Raw genomic sequence first — 16,393 nt, forward strand, 5'->3', positions numbered from 1 at the left:
ATAAAAATTCCAACCAATCCCACCCTTCCGCCTTTCCCATCAAATAAAAACTGGCTTTCCCTCCCTAACTGATTTCCCATTGGTTTACACTTTTTAATGATCCCGCCCTGCGTTATGTCCCGCCCCAACATCCCGTTTCAACTGGAAATACATCACATTAAGGAAGCAAGATGCTCTCAAAACGCTGTTTCATTGCGACTTTACTAATACCGCTCCATTTGGTCATCGTGTGTGTTCCTGTGTATTTTGTCCAGGTGGGAACAAGCTGAAGGGGCAGCAGTTCCGTCTGGACTGGGCCTGGATCTCGCTGGAGAGGGAGTACTATGTGGTGGACGAGGAGGACAAGTTCCTGGAGGTGGTGCTCCGACGCAGAGGCTACCTGGGAGAGACCTCTTTCATTGGTCAGTCCGCCTGTCAATCAGTCAGTCTGTCTGTCTGTCTGTCTGTCTGTCTGTTTGTCTTCTTGGGGTTGTTCAGAAACAAAGGGGGCTACCTGGGAGAGATCTCTCTGTTTTCTATCAGTTTTTCTCTGTCAAACTGTCAATCGTCCTTTCTCTGTGTTTGCCTCACTGTCTCCTTTGTACGATGAATTTCTTTGCTTTCATTCCTTTACAGTACTATTAACTTTTGGGTTTTTTTTCTCTCATTTGTATCTTTAGCATACAAAAAGTACAAAGGCACAGAAAATAATGTTGTCAATAGGCATGAAAGTTAAGCCGCTGTACTTTTTTTTGTTTGGCCTTGAGCTATTTTAGTTGTGTATTTTTACTGTAAGTGTGAAGAGGCAAGATGAGATGGCTGTAAGGTGCTAAGAGTATGCTGCCCTCTGCATAGCTGTAACTCTTTCATGTACCAGCACAATGCAGGAAAACACAGTCAATGAAAAGCATTTTTGCCGCACACTTAATCACCCACAGACCCATGTGTTTCAATTGCTTACGCTTTCATTTTTCATAATGCAAGTAAAAACATTGGGGCAGCTTGCCGCTTTCATCATCGCCTCGTCATGTTTGCTCTGGGAGAAGAAATGGCTGTAAGCAGCTTTTACTCTCTCTCATCATCATCATTCTGATCCCTATTAATCGCTGGCTCCGGTGTTAGCGTCACTCCATAGCAGTGTCTGCTGTAAGCCCCCCGACTTATCTACCTGTGTGTGTGTGTGTGTGTGTGTGTGTGTGTGTGTGTGTGAGTTCCCTCACGGGAAGGTTTTGAGTGCATCTCTGGGGCACACATGAAAGCTTGTGCCCTGACTCTCATCTCTCTGCACAGTTGGTGTGTGAGCACCTGGTTATCTCTGACCACACACACACACACACACACACTCACACACACACTCACACAGGATAACCAACATGTCTTTTATGCATATAGATACATGGTTTAGAGGAAGAGCAAGGTGGAGGAATCTCGACTTGTTACCTTTAAGAAAAAATAGGATCTTGCTCCATTGTGGCAGACTTACAATACCTTGTATCTTCACACGCATACACAAACGTGTGTGTGTGTGTGTGTGTGTGTGTGTGTATACGTATGTGTCAGGCTATAATGATGAAACTTGATCTCAGTGTAGAGTAACAAAGGATAACAGCAGAACCAGACACTGATGAAAGACTAATCGCTTTCATTGATTTCAAATTGCTGGGCTGATGAATGGTAAAATAGAGTGAAAGAACCAGTAATAAATAGATAGAGAGATAGATAGATAGATAGATAGATAGATCCGGGTCCTTAAAAACGTAAACATTTGTAAGTTGAATTATCTTAATTTAATGCCTTCAAAAGTAATAGAATGTGTTAAATACAGTTATTAGAGGGCTTTTCAGGTTAATTTTTTTAATTAAGCTTAATTTTTCTGCAAACATGAAATTGAAGTTGAGTTCTGTTCTATCTGACATCTAGTAGAGGCAGATTTGGAAAGCAAATTTCATGAATTGTGTAGTTTAATTAAAAGATATGACTGGTAGGAGTGTTGGCTTTATTTTGTAATGTGTCGCCTATTACATTACTTGCACTTAGTAAGTCTGAACCATTTGCATGTTCAGTCTTAATTCAGAACAGGGTTAATACATACAAAATATTTATGATCTTTGGTAATAGGATGAGGATGATGATAGGGTGATCAGGACCACGATGGGAAGTGGAGCGATAACACCTTGCTAGGCTGGACATCATGTCCCTAAACATTTAATTTTATAAACACTGTGCGTTTATAGTTTCAGAACTTTAATTGGCTATGTTGGATCAGAAAGAGGCTGGTTGTGACATATTTATGTTAACATTAAAACCATTAAAAAGGTCTTAAAAAGTCTTACATTTAGCTTTCTGAAACCAGCAGATTCCCTGTAGATATGAATGAATGAATGAATGAATGAATGAATGGAGTATAGAAGGATAGATACTGAGATACTGTCAGAAGCTCACTCCAGTTGCGAGGGTTAGAGCTGATGAAAGCTGGTCTGGTGCCAGGCAACAGTGGTGGAGAGCTGTTCTACATGCTCCATCACAACAGGCCGTTCAGGCAGAGCGGGGTGGGGGGGTGGGGGTGGAGGGCGACAACAGCCAGGTTCAAAGATGCCCCCGCAACGCAGAGTTCAGAAGAAACGGCCTCGCATATACGAGCCCGGGAATTAGATTGGATTCTGATGTTACTGTTTTTCAAGCTTTCTTCACTTTCTCACTTTTTGCAAACTCTTCTTTTTTAAAAAAAGAAAAAAAAATCATACCCTTGCAGCTATGAGACTGAGATATCGTCCTTAAACTTGATTCTTCATGGGTGAGTGCCCTCTTCCTCACCTGCTGTTTCTTTTCTAATCCTCTTCTGTACTCTGTCACTTGCCTAGCTCTTCTCTGACTTTTTGGTTTCTGCTGTTTTTTTCTTCTTCTCAGAATGTCTCCTGTGACACCATCCCACTGACTTGTCATCCACTTAACCCTTCTCACTTTCTTTTTCTTTCATCCGCAATCTTTCCACACCTTTTCCCCCGAAGAGTGTTTGGTCCTTTTTGCTCCTACCTTGCTTCTCCTCTTCAAAGATGGCGGCTCTCTTCTTCTCTCCCCTGCTCCCTTACTGCCTCGTAGCCCTGGATCTGCCATAGGGCGCGACTCGTATTCTTCCTCCACCCACCCTCCAGTTGTCAGTCATCTTATACCCACCTTCTCCTTCTGCTCTCTTCTCTGTCTCACTCTGATGCAGCTTTCATTCACTATGTTTGTTCTTTCGCTGTCTTTATTTTCTCACTTCCCGGTGCGCATCCTGTATTTGGTTCCTACTCCTCGCCACGCATCTCTCTCCTGTTTCCCCTCCATCGTTCTCGTGCTTTGTCACACCTTCCACCCATGCTGTTCTCTCCTCTCCTCTCCTCTCCTCTCCTCTCCTCTCCTCTCCTCTCCTCTTTTCCTTTTTCTCCTTTCCTTTTTCTCCTCTCCCTTTTCTCCTCTCCTCTCCTTGTTTCCTTTCCTTTCCTCTTTGTCCTCTCACTTCCTTTCCTTTCCGTTCCTTTCCTTTCCTTTTTCTCCTCTCCTCTCCTCTCCTCTCCTCTCTTCTCTTCTCTTCTCTTCTCTTCTCCTCTGCTCTCCTCTCCTCTCCTTTCCTTGCTTTCCTTTCCTTTTTCTTCTCTCCCTTTTCTCCTCTCCTCTCCTCTTGTTTCCTTTCCCTTCCTCTTTGTCCTCTCACTTCCTCTCCTTTCCTTTCCTTTCCTTTCCCTCCTCTCCTCTCCTCTCCTCTCCTCTCCTCCTTGCTGTATATGAGTAATACGTATGAGAAACCCCATGGGAAAGCAAGATGTGATTGAATTGTCGTTCTTCTTTCTTATTCCTTGCATAAGTCAAGGCCCTCTCTTTGAATAGTCTTTTTTCCCCCTTCTGTTTGCTTTCATTCATTGCGTTGTGTTTTCCTCCTTCATTCATCGCCGTGCCTTTTCCTCGTCTGTCCTTGCTCTGAGAGATAGATGGAGGATTGCTAACAAGGCGTAGTTTTTTGCCAAGTTACAGTTTTTTACGATCGCTAGCAAGCGTTTTTCAATACTTATAATACTTTTTCTAAACTCCTCACGCACCAACTCACCTACAACACACAGTTGGCAAAACAGTTAATTGTATGCTCAAAATCACATATTGTAAACTAAACACCAACACTATTTTTCAAAATGCAAGAATACCTTGTCAAAATACACTAACTCTACCAAAACACTGCAAACATGTCTCAAAATCAAATAATTCTTTCAAAACACTAGCACATGTTTTCTTCCAACAGGAACATTTAGTCAATCACAGCACAATGACATACAAAATACTAACAGTAGATGGTATTACATTACTTTACATGTGTCAGTTCTACCCTTATACAATAGACAGTATATTGATAGTCAATTGTTTTTCGCACTGCAGTTTCTTTTGAAGTCACTCTACATTTTTCTTTTGTTGAGTGTAGTAAATGTACGCATTTTTTCTTCTTTTTTGCAAACATTCTATATCAGAAGTGAATGACTCATCTTTACTTTATAGAATGTACAGTATATGAAAAAGGAATAAGTCACAGAATTGCTGCAGTAAAGGCTTTATTTGCTATAGGAAATTACTGCAAGAGATCAACAAAAATCTGCAATATAGCTGCTGGTTACAGTTGTGTAAAAATAAAATATACAAACAGAAAAAGGCACAGAAGAAAAAAAAGAAAAATACACAGTCCTTTTCTAATCTACCCGGTCTTCTGCATTTGGCCACATGTTCTCGTCCACATCACTCCTTATATTTTCTCTGGCTATGCACCTTGGGAAGTATCGTTTGGCGTGCCTTATCCATCCCTGGCAGTGTTCAGCTGTGATTGGTCTATTTGCATAACTTCAATCAGCTGTTTCTCAATAGCAATAAAAAAATATAGGACATATATTTGTGTTTCAATATATAATATACAATATATATATATATATATATATATACAATGTGAACTGCTGTTCACTTCAACTTTAGCCTATAAGTTAGGTTTAGAACATGAGGTTATCTGTTCTGACATACAGTGTGAAAGCATTTGTAAATTTGGCAGTCAAAATCCATAGTTTTGGTCTTGGTTGAGCTTGTGTGTAAAAGAAATTCAAGAGTTTTTAAAATGTGTTCACTGAATGCATTTTGTGTCAAAGGAACAAGAAATGTGTTAATGGTATGGCCCGCAATAGACCGATGTTGTGCTAACTGTGTTAAGAGTTATGAAAATGTGACTACAGAACTGATAAAAGGTTGCTAGCAATCGTAAAAAACTGTAAGAGAAATCATCTCCTGTGGGCTGTACGCCAGGCTCATTACAGCTGTTCACCAGCTGAGTAGATGCGGAAATAATCTTCTGAGGCCAGGAGAGAACAGAAAGTTGTAGCGCTGAGCCTCTCTTGTACAGCTGCCTTCACATAAGTTGACCCCTGTGGTATAATTAGCATGGACTCAACTGCAGTCACTGTTACATTCAACAACCTTCTATGAAGTGTACTGTATGCTATTCTAGAGCATATTTTACATCCAGCCAAACTCGGCTTACTGCAGTATTTCCATTTAATAGTGAGCTAAAGCAGATAAAGTACAAAAAGGAGGATGTTTGCAGCTATAAACAGATTGTGTATGTACTGTAGGTGTGTGTGTGTGTGTGTGTGCGCCCCTTTGTATCTGTGAGTTTGTGTGTTTGTGATTGTGTGTGTGTGTGTGTTATGGAGGCACAAGAAGGGCCTGTAGCGCTGCTGGAACAGTACTACAAAGATCAAAAGCCCTTGGGTGGGTGTATCTCTTCCCCCCTGCTAAGACGGGACCCGGTGCGACCCCTGGCAGGGCGTGTCTCCTCCCTCCAGGGAGTCCAGCAAAGGGAGCGCACAGCAAGACTTCACCCTTTAAAGATCACCACTTCCTTTCTTATGGAGGTGTTTGTGTGTGTGTGTGTGTGTGTGTGTGTGTGTGTATGTTTGTGCATCTGTGTGTATGAGGACCACATGTAAGATGAGGAAAATTCTCCAAAGTGAGGACATTTTTCTGGTCCTCACTTCTTTAAGGGGCTTGGGTTCAGGGTTAAGGTTAGAATTACACAGAAAAATCAGGTTGTTCAAATGACAAACATGCCATCAAAAAGGGCGTTACATTTCACAACGATGACAGATCCGCAAAGATGCAAGGCTGCATTGCATGATGGTCTGTTGTCGGTGAAGAAACTGGTGTCTCTGCCTCTTGTACGATGGATTTCTCCCTGTATTATTGTTGAACATCGGTGCAAAATGGCGAGTCTAGAGAGAGAAGCCCTCGCTCTTTGATTCTGAGGGACTGACACCAAAACCTGATGTGTACCATTGATGTTTTACCCAGCTGAATGTTTTTTTCTGCGATCAAACTCCATTGTAGCTGTGCTGGGAATATCTTGTCATGACGTCAGGTCCTCTGTGTTTGGTTACTTATCCATGGGAATAAGAAAAATAAACTACCAAACAACAAAATGGGCCCAGGAATGCAAGGAGTATTCAAGTGTTAGGATTTTCCCTTTAAGGTTAGGGTTAGGGGGATGAATGTAGTCAATGAAGGTCCTCACAAGTATAGTAATGTAAACATGAGTGAGTGTGAGTGTCTGATTAAGAGTGTATTTCTGTGTGTGTGTGTGTGTGTGTGTGTGTGTGTGTGGGATCATGTCGGTGTGTGTGTGTCTCATTGTTTTCAGCTTACATTTTTGCACGGCATTCTCCCCTCTCTCAGCTTTGTTTGTGTGTGATCTGCTGTATCTGGTATCATCTGCATGTGTTTGTCACCTTCTTCTTCATCTCTGTTTGCACAGGCCTTTTCAGTACCTTACTCTAGAAAAGGAAACAAATCCTTTTTTATTTACAGCCACATAACATCAACCTGGCACGACGCTATTAGCCTTGTTCTCATGTGGCACTGTGAATTCAAACAAAGGAATATGAATAGCATATTTCAGAATGTAATATATTATTGTATGGCTTAAGCCACTTGGGTTTCCTTGATGTGTCTTTGATGTGAAACCCAGTGGTAACAGTAAGCTCTCCTGCTTTGAAGAGGTGTATCGATGAGTATGAATGTTAGATGGATCACTGTTAAGTGGATTCACATGAAAGAGCTATTATAAATGAAATAGGAGACATTCGAGGAGGAGATAGAGGAGGCAACACACACACACACACACACACACACAGACAGACACACACGCACCTAACCCTAGGGAAACAACCATGGTAGCTAATCCATCTCAGTAAGGTGGAATATGCTTATTTAAACGCTTCAGACGCAAATTCATTTCACACATTCCTGAGGCTCTGTGAGTGTTCAGTGAAGAAAAATAGATGCGACGCTCCTTTTCTCACCACTCTCTGAACCGCATTAACGCGTGTGAATATCTAATCTGTTTTCATCTGTTTCCCTCTCCTGCCTGTCACCTTTTCCTGGTCGCTCTCTGTTGTTTCTTTTCTCCACCTCCATCTTCCTGTCTGTCTGTCTCTCTGTCTGCTCTCCCTCCCCTCTCTCTCTCTCTCTCTCTCTCTCTCTGTCTGTGTCTCTCAGGCATCGGTACCCAGGATGGCAGCGCAGAGAAGGATCAGGATTTCAAGGGGAAGTCCCAGAGGCAGGTGCAGTTCAACCCGGGACAGACCGGGGCCACGTGGCGGGTGAGGATCCTGACCGACGGGACGTACGAGCAGTCGGAGACCTTCCAGATCCTGCTGTCTGAACCCGTTATGGGAGCGCTGGAATTCCCAGCCACAGCCACAGTGGAGATCCTCGACCCCAGTGACGGTTAGAACTGGTCATCGACACATAACGGCACACACACACACACACACACACACACACACACACACACACACAGATACTAGGGATCGACTGATTTATCGAGCAGATATTGGCCTTTTATTGAATATCGGATACTGGCCCAGTCATGTAATGCACTGCCGATATGATGGAGGTTGTTTCCTGACTACAACTACATAAAAACAGATTTGATTTTCTTTGCACATTTCATTCATTCATTTAATTGTTCAATTATGCTTTTTGTTAATTAATTCTTCATTTAAAAGCATAATGTATCCCACAGTTTTGCTGCCAGTGAATAGAAGTGGTGGGTCTCCCTGCTGCCTTAAAGAGCTGCTAACCCTCCTAAAAGAATTTCATCAGTATTGATTTCAATGGAGAGTTTTAATGTCAACTGATGTCTCAGTGGTGTTTCAGTGGTTTTTCCACCCTGGGGGGAAACACTGAATACTTTTTTGGCATGAAAATGCTCAAATGTAAAGATATTGAATACCGGCACAAACTCTAAAAATATCGGTATCGTTATTGGCCTTTGAAAATTGGCTGAACCCTAATGGATACGCTTGGATGTAGTAATTGTCCCACACATAGATACACACAGGAACACACACACACACACACACACACACAACTTCACTCTTTCACTTTCTCTCTTAAATAGATCCTAATCTACCATTTTCACTCTCCTTTGTTCTTTGTGTCCTTTCCTCTAAATTGAACAGTTAATGGAATATTTAGTAATGCAACAAGCTAGCTGCTCTGCTCCATCAAGAGTATATTTACTCTTCAGCTTTTAAATAGCTTTCATTCTGGGGTTGTTTTTTTTTTTCATGGGCTTTTTGTATTCATTACTGGCTGCCTCAGTAGAACTTTTAAGTAATTATGTGCAACAAAGATGGAAACACTGAGGCTTCCATTAAAGTGACGTACAACAGCGACTCTCATCTCTCTCTCTCTCTCTCTCTCATCTCAGTCTCTGCCCCCTACTCTTTTCTCTTTCTCCCTCTCTTCCTCTATTTCTTGATCTCTCACTCTCTCTCTCTTTTTCTCTCTATCTACCTCTCTCTCTCTCCCTCCTCAGTCTATCCTCCCCTGTGGGTTAATTATGGTGTGTGTGTGGAGGGCAGGGGCTGGTTTGTTTTCTGTCATCTCCTGGGATTGTCTAATGTGACAGAGATGTGCCACTCTGTACTCTAATGGGCCAGAGAAGCTTTAGCTGTGTCTGTGGCGTTAGCTGTACACTAGCTTCTCTCTCTAATGATGAAAACTGGCTTTGTCTGGTCTTCTGTTTAGCCCGGAGATTCCCTCCCCAGAGGATAGGTCAGCGAGGCTAATATCAACTTTAGAGGCGGGGGGGGAGGGGGGGGGCCAACGCAGAAAGTGTCCCCAGAATTAAGGAAAGCATAACAAGCTAAGTTTGTTCTGGACACACTCTGTTTGTCTGTGTGGACGCCTGAAGCTGTTCTGTATTGTTTTGTTTTTGTTTTCATTTTTCATTTTTCCTTCAGTCGTTAGGACGCGTACCCAGCACCACCCCTCTGTATTAGCCTACTGCTACTTTGATTAATAATGAAGAGTGGGTTTGTCCTTCAGCGTGTTCGCCTGTGGTTAGCCCACTCTTTATGCTACAGCAGACAAACTCCGTTTAATTACAAGACCACTATGCGTGATAGCTTGGCTCCCGCACATTTTGAAGAGTCTCTTTCATATATAAAGCATGCAAAATACGGACAAATGATGAAGGAGGTGGCAGCCTGTTATTTGACTGACTATTTGCCGCCAGCAGCTCCGGGGTCTAGCTTTAGTCAGTGATATTTTTCTTGTTTCTTCCACGGCGAGGACACTATATATTGGCGTAGCTGTTGCTGTAATGCATTTTGTGCCAAGGTCATTCCACAAAATGATGAAGAACAGTTTTCTCTCTGAGTGTTTTTCTCCGGAGCCACAAGGCCCGTTCCAGTCAAGCACAGTCCTCTGTAATTATGAGCGCTCCGTCTCCGTTAGGTTGTAAACTCTCTAGCCTAATATAAGGGCAGGTCGATTCAGACCGAGTGCCTATCTGCTCTGCGGTTGCTGTTGTGGTGAACTGTGACACTGTGTGATGTTGTGGTTAGTAGACGCGTTGTGAAGATTGCCTTGTGGATACTAAAAAGGTTATGCAGAGTGCCACCCACTTCAATCAAGAGTGCTATCTCTAGAAGCTGTTTTCTGCTTTTGCATATGCATTTACAGTTAGCATTTACAGTTAGGCATTTAGCTGACGCTCATATCCAGACTTCACCAGCATTATAAGCAACCGGTAATGAGTGAAATGCACAAAACAATAAAAACAACAACCAGACAGTAGATGTAAAAAAAAGATATATCCCTCTGACCATTCAATATTCATGAATCATCAATAATAGAGAGGTGCTAGGCATAGAAATAAAAGCCAAACCGATTTTTATTTTTTTGGCAAGACAGGATCAAGATTAGGTGCAAGTAGTTGCTGTTTTTACACCATCTGTAAACGAATGTGTTTTTTCCCATGAATGTTTAAAATGACTGTTTTCTTCCGGGAGGTGAACTTGACCCACTTGGCTGAAAGTTTGCTTTTCTAAATCTTGAGTGGATTGAGAAGAGTACAGAAGAGTGAAGTGTCAGGAGAAAAGTGAGAGAACTGTGAGGAAACGAGGTGTGGTATATGTGTGGAGAGAGAGAGAAGAGAAGAGAAGAAAATCAGGGTGTATAGCGGTAGGAAGTAGAAAGGAGTCGTGTGTGTGTGTGTGTGTGTGTGTGTGTGTGTGTGTGTGTGTGTGTGTGTGTGTGCCTGTGTGGAATAGGCTAGCAGCTGACCCTCATCCCATGCTGCGAGTCCCTGTACCCCCCTGGGGAGTGACAGATTGTGGCCAGCGACAGAAAAGAGAAATGGAGGAGAGGAAAGAAGATTGGAGGAGAGAGAACGATTTAGGGAGAGTTACTGTAAGAGGAGGGAATGTTTGAACCCCCTGCGGTGCGTAAGATTGTCTTATGGTGATGACTTCATACTGAAGAGTCAGCTCAGGTGCTGATCTCTTTTGACGCTCGATGTTGAATTAAAGATCTGGTCTGGTTTCTGCTGATTTTTCACGCTCTAGCTCTCTTTCACGCAACTCTCGAACTTGCCATATTTCTTATTCTCTTGCTCACTCACTCATTCACTCATTCGCACACTCACTCGCTCACTCACTCACTCACTCACTCATTCACACAGTCACTCACTTGCTCACACCACTCACTCACTCGCTCACTCACTCATTCACTCGCTCACTCACTCATTTACTCACTCATTCACTCACTCACTAACTTACTCACTCATTCACTCACACACTCACGCACACACTCGTTCACTCTCACTCACTCACTCACACACACACTCACACACTCACTCTCTCACACACTCATTCACTCACTCACTCACTCGCTCACTCACTCATTTACTCACACACTCATTCACACACTCACTCACACACTCACTCACACACTCATTCACTCACTCACTCATTCACACACTCACTCGCTCACTCACTCACTCACTCATTCACTCGCTCACTCACTCATTTACTCACTCACACACTCATTCACACACTCACTTACACACTCATTCACCCGCTCACTCACTCACTCACTCGCTCACTCACTCACTCACTCACTCACACAGTCACTCACTCATTCACGCACACGCTCACTCACTAGGTCACTCCCTCACCCGCTCATTCACTCATTCACACACTCACTCACTCATTCACTCACTCAGAGAGAGAGAGAGAGGGGGGGGGGGATGAGAGTGAGAGAAAGACAGAGACAGAGAGAGAGAGGGATCTGGGACGAAGTAATACTCAGTCCACTCTGTTAGTATTTTTATTGGTCCCCATGCGTCTGTGGAAAATAGCTCCAACATTTATTGTTTCTATAACGCCACTGAGTTCTTAGCTTTGATAGATGATGCTTTCACTGGCTCTAACCCTCTCTCTCAATCACAAACTCCTCTCAGAGACAGAGAGAGAGAGAGAGAGAGGGACAGAGAGAGAAAGAGAGAAACAAGAGGAATGAGGGAGATGGGCCGGGCGTTGACACCCACACTGACCCCTGTGTGTCTAGAGGAGTCGATGTGTGAAACTCCCAGCTGACTCACTCTGCGGGCTGAACCGAGAGGCTGGCGTGTGTAATTGCCTGCGCCACACCATGCAGCAAGAAAATCTTTGAGAGGGGTCTCTTTGAAGAGCACCTCCGATTGCGTCAAATGAAAAAAAAAAAACTATGATGGAGGGTTATTTTTGAATATGAATAAGCCCACCGCAGGACCACCACAACAAATCCGAGGGGAAAAAAAAGAAAAAGAAAAGAAATGTTAGCTGCGGTACATTAATGCAGAGCCGGAACAAAAGCCTCAAGTCCTTGATGGGCTAATGGCTTTTTTTCTGTACTGTTTTTTTTGCAGATTGCTATACATATCGTAACCTTTTTTCCCCCCACTTTTCTCTTCTCTCCCAACCAGAGTCGACAGTGTTCTTCCCTCAGCAGAGCTTCTCGGTGGAGGAGGATGTGGGAGAGCTGTTCGTCCCGGTGCACAGGAGCGGAGACGCCAGCCAGGAGCTCATGGTGGTCTGCTACACACAGCAGGGTACTGACTGGCCTTTTTTCACTGAATAATCCTCATCCGCCTGCCTGCTGGCTTTGCCGCTGGTCATATTGTAGATGTTATTTAATCGCCGCCCACGCAATGAACTGGGTCAAGGTTAGGGTTTTTCGTCCCTCCATCTGTCAAACTTTTTATTTTTTTTAAACCATTTATTTTTTTAGGTTTTCAACATAAATTATCATAATTAAATAATTGCGCTTATGCCAATAGCGTGAGCATCAATGCAAAAAACCCCACAACAAAAAACAAAGATATACACATAGTAAAAAAACAAAAGAAATCATGAAAAATGACATGTCGATAAGGTCAGTCTGTACTGCCGATACAATCTCAATGTATTGGACAAGACTTCAGTCTCACGGTACAAATGGAAATGAAAGTTTTATTCAGGTATGGTGTCAAAATTATTTTGGTTTTTTTTATGGATATTTGTTTGAGAAGCCCTTTAGTGTGTACCTGATTTTCTCATCATCTGTCAAACATGATATCTCCGGTCATATCTCAGACATCACTAGTATAATTATGACAAAACTTGGAGGGATGCGGCATCTTCTCACTGTGTTCCAGCGTATAAAAAATTCTACTAATTGCCGCTATAGTTAAAGGTCAAACATTTTCCCTCAAATGTGATCTCTCAGACATCGCTCGTCCAGTTTTGACGGAACCTGGAAGGATGATGCGTTTTGACGCCGGCTTCTGGCATTTAAAGAATTACAGTGATTGGCCTAATGAGGGCGCTATAATTAAAGGTCAAGATTTTCAAACTTTGAAAGGCCATAACGGCTACAGCACTGGTCCAAATTGCCAAAACTTGGAGGGACGATGCATTTTGGCACTGCGTTCTGGTGTTTAAAGAAGTACAGTGTTTGGCCTGGTGAGGGCGCTGTAATCAAATTTTAACCTGAAACATGATATTTCACAAATCATTGGTGCGATTTTGACGAAACTCAGTGGGATGATTTTCGACTCTGTTTTGGCTCTGTGTTTCAAACTTTTAAATGTCTGATTTTGATTAAACTTGGAGGGATGATGCATCTTGTTACCGATTGTCCCAAAGGCTGTCTGCGTCATTCGTGGGAAACGACATGTTTACTTGTTTCAGATTTGATGTGTTCAACCCACTCACACTCCAAATTGTCTACACTCTTCATCACACCGCTTTTCCCATCAAATTCTGCCACTCAGACAATTATAACCACCGCTCTGCTCAACTGAACATGAATATATTTCTACTCCAAATGCAGCATATCTATTTTGAGAGAAAAAACAAAAATCTGAAGTGGATCATTCAGTATTATTAATAAAAAAGGATCCTGTCTGAAAATCTACTTTTATCTCCTGCCACTCTTTAAAAGCACACCCAGATTTGCTTTAATGCCGTGCTATCAGTCATTTTGAAAGAGAGTAGGTGTCACTTTTTTTCAAACGGTGGATGTCTTTCGATTATTCATCAAACTCTTCACACCTTCTTCACTGTCCCCGCCTCTCCTCCTCGCCGGCTCTCCTGCAGGTTCGGCCACTGGGACGGTTCCCACCACGGTCCTGTCTTACTCGGACTTCATCTCCCGTCCCGAGGAACACGGCAGCGTCCTTCGCTTCGACAAGGGGGAGAGGGAGAAGCAGTGCCGCGTGGTGATCATCGACGACTCTCTGTACGAGGAGGAGGAGAGCTTCAACGTCACGCTGTCGCTGCCCATCGGGGGCCGTCTGGGAGCGCACTACCCCACCGCCAAAGTCAACATCTTGGCCGATATGGACGATGGTGAGGCATCCTGCAGCTCTACTGGGAATGTTTATTGATGTTATGTACGTATGTATCAGAGGTGGAGCCTCGAGTCATATGACTTGGACTCGAGTGAGACTCAAGTCAGTTTTGCTAGCTCGAGACTTGAATTGATGCATGAAGAGAAGACTTGAGACTGGATTTGACTTGGGTTCTGGTGACTTGGGACTCAACTTTGACTTTTACTTTGATGACATGAAAAGGTTTCTAAAGTCTTGACAAAAGATCTTGTGTTAGTATGTAAATGACTTAGATTGAAAGTTATGAGTTTTGTTCCAACAGACAACTGAATTTAAATTGTTTTCTGAATTTGAGTGGAATGATTGAATTTATTGAAGTTGACACTGATTAAAGAAATCAAACTCATGATGCTCTTACCAAGTTTTTATCCTATTAATACGATACTTAATACTGCATTGAAAAGTCCTAGATGTTTTGTTTTCTTTAAGATGTTAAATTGATACTGAACTCTTTCACTTGTTCTATATTTAGACTTGAGACTTGGCATTAATGACATGGACTTGACTTGGACTTGGTAATCTACATTTAGCCTTGGGACTTGATTTGAGACTTGTGCCTCAAGACTTGAGACTGACTTGGGAATCGCACAAAGTTGACTTGGTCACACCTCTGATATGTATCTGTCTGTCTGTCTGTATATCTGTCTGTATATCTGTCTGTATGTCTGTTGGTCATTTGGTCAGTCTGGTCTCTCTTGTTTGTTGTTTACTGTTTACTTCAAGTTTCCAGTGGTCTTTCTGTGGAAGTTGTGATTATTTAGAACAGAAGACCTTAACATCCAGCTCTCGCTCAACAAGTTTCCAACCTAATGTGATGCACAAATCACACGTATGAAAGCTGAAAGTGAACTTTGCGAAAGGTTCTTTGTCTTAGAAGAGAGGCTGAGGGGATTTAATTATTTTCTAGTCGGTGTGTGTATGCGTGTGTGTGTGTGTATGTGTGTGTGTAGTGCGTATATGCTCACATGTATGTGTGCATATGTGTCCTTTATCTGTAAGGCAACCTGGGACTGCATGAGTTCAAGAGTGTGGATGTGTATTTATAGTGCTATAGACATTCTGATGTGTTGGATTGTCATAAGGGCTTTTATATCATGTAAGTTTTCTTAATTAGGCCTTAGTAATGTTTGCAAACTTATTGAGCATGGGGAATAAGAGTCTGACACAGACCCTGCACCCACAGCTGACAGATGAAATCAAGTTCCTGTCTCTGTGTTATGAAGACAGTTTTTAATTACAGTCGAGTATCACACAGGAGTCCGGTGGGACGGCATATCACACACGTCCCTGGTCTGCTTTCATCACGTTACAACATCATATGAACATGCTTGCAAAGTAGATTACATCTTATTATTACATGCCATCGCTGCCAGTCTGAAAGGCATGGAGGATTTGTCCTGGGACAGACAGGCCTGCTGGGAAATAACAATACCTATTACAATCTACAGGCATTCTCCACAATCTCACTGTTCTGCATTGATTCTCTGTATTGACTTAGTGAGATTGAACGGCTCTGTTCAAGGTTATGCTTTGTTAAATGTCACGCTGTCATTATATCAAATTGTTAAAAGTCGTGTATGCTTTGTTTTTTTCTTCTTATACATGAGGGAGCATCAGAATAGCGAATACAGAATCTTGACTTCCATTCTTGTGATTGCGTACACTTGGCACTCACACTCGTTGTATTGTGTTACATGGCAAGCCCCGCCCACCCATCTGGCATCTAAGTAGAAGGCATAAAAATATTTTCAAATGCCGCTTCGCCCTGGTTGGAGCTGAATGTCCTTTTTTTTACAGAGTGCTGGCAAGATTTCCTATGCCAATTAGGCACCACAGTCCCAGCCAACATTTTAAGATCAATGTGTTCTGAGAAAGATGTAACAACAAATAACTATGACTAAAATAACCACTTTATGAATTTTTAATTTCTGATCATCTAGATTTCTGCAGGATAGCCTAATTGGCCGAGGTCTAATCAAATCCAGTCAAAAGGTTTGTTTTGATTAGCTACAATGAACCAGATTCATAAAGATTACTAAGACCTGGATTGCCTTTATTCGTCCCTCCCAAGCCATCCCACAGTCCAACGCATGTCTAACATGTAGAGTAAGAATTGACCTTTGAATGGCTTGCACATTATGCCATCCC

The 16,393-nt window shown here is 42.6% G+C and overlaps 1 protein-coding gene across 3 annotated transcripts in view; it reads left to right on the forward strand.

Moving 5' to 3' along the window:
- Window positions 1–16,393, forward strand: part of frem2a (FRAS1 related extracellular matrix 2a) — a 58,291-nt gene that overhangs the window by 21,206 nt on the left and 20,692 nt on the right. For all 3 annotated transcript variants that reach the window (XM_071899318.2, XM_071899319.2, XM_071899320.2), the window contains exons 3-6: window positions 255–401; window positions 7,537–7,767; window positions 12,299–12,424; window positions 13,953–14,204. In XM_071899318.2, the coding sequence (XP_071755419.2) occupies window positions 255–401; window positions 7,537–7,767; window positions 12,299–12,424; window positions 13,953–14,204 (756 nt within the window). The remainder of the gene's footprint in view (window positions 1–254; window positions 402–7,536; window positions 7,768–12,298; window positions 12,425–13,952; window positions 14,205–16,393) is intronic.

Source organism: Centroberyx gerrardi, chromosome 11 (genome assembly GCF_048128805.1).
Source record: "Centroberyx gerrardi isolate f3 chromosome 11, fCenGer3.hap1.cur.20231027, whole genome shotgun sequence".
NCBI classification, from domain to species: domain Eukaryota; kingdom Metazoa; phylum Chordata; class Actinopteri; order Beryciformes; family Berycidae; genus Centroberyx; species Centroberyx gerrardi.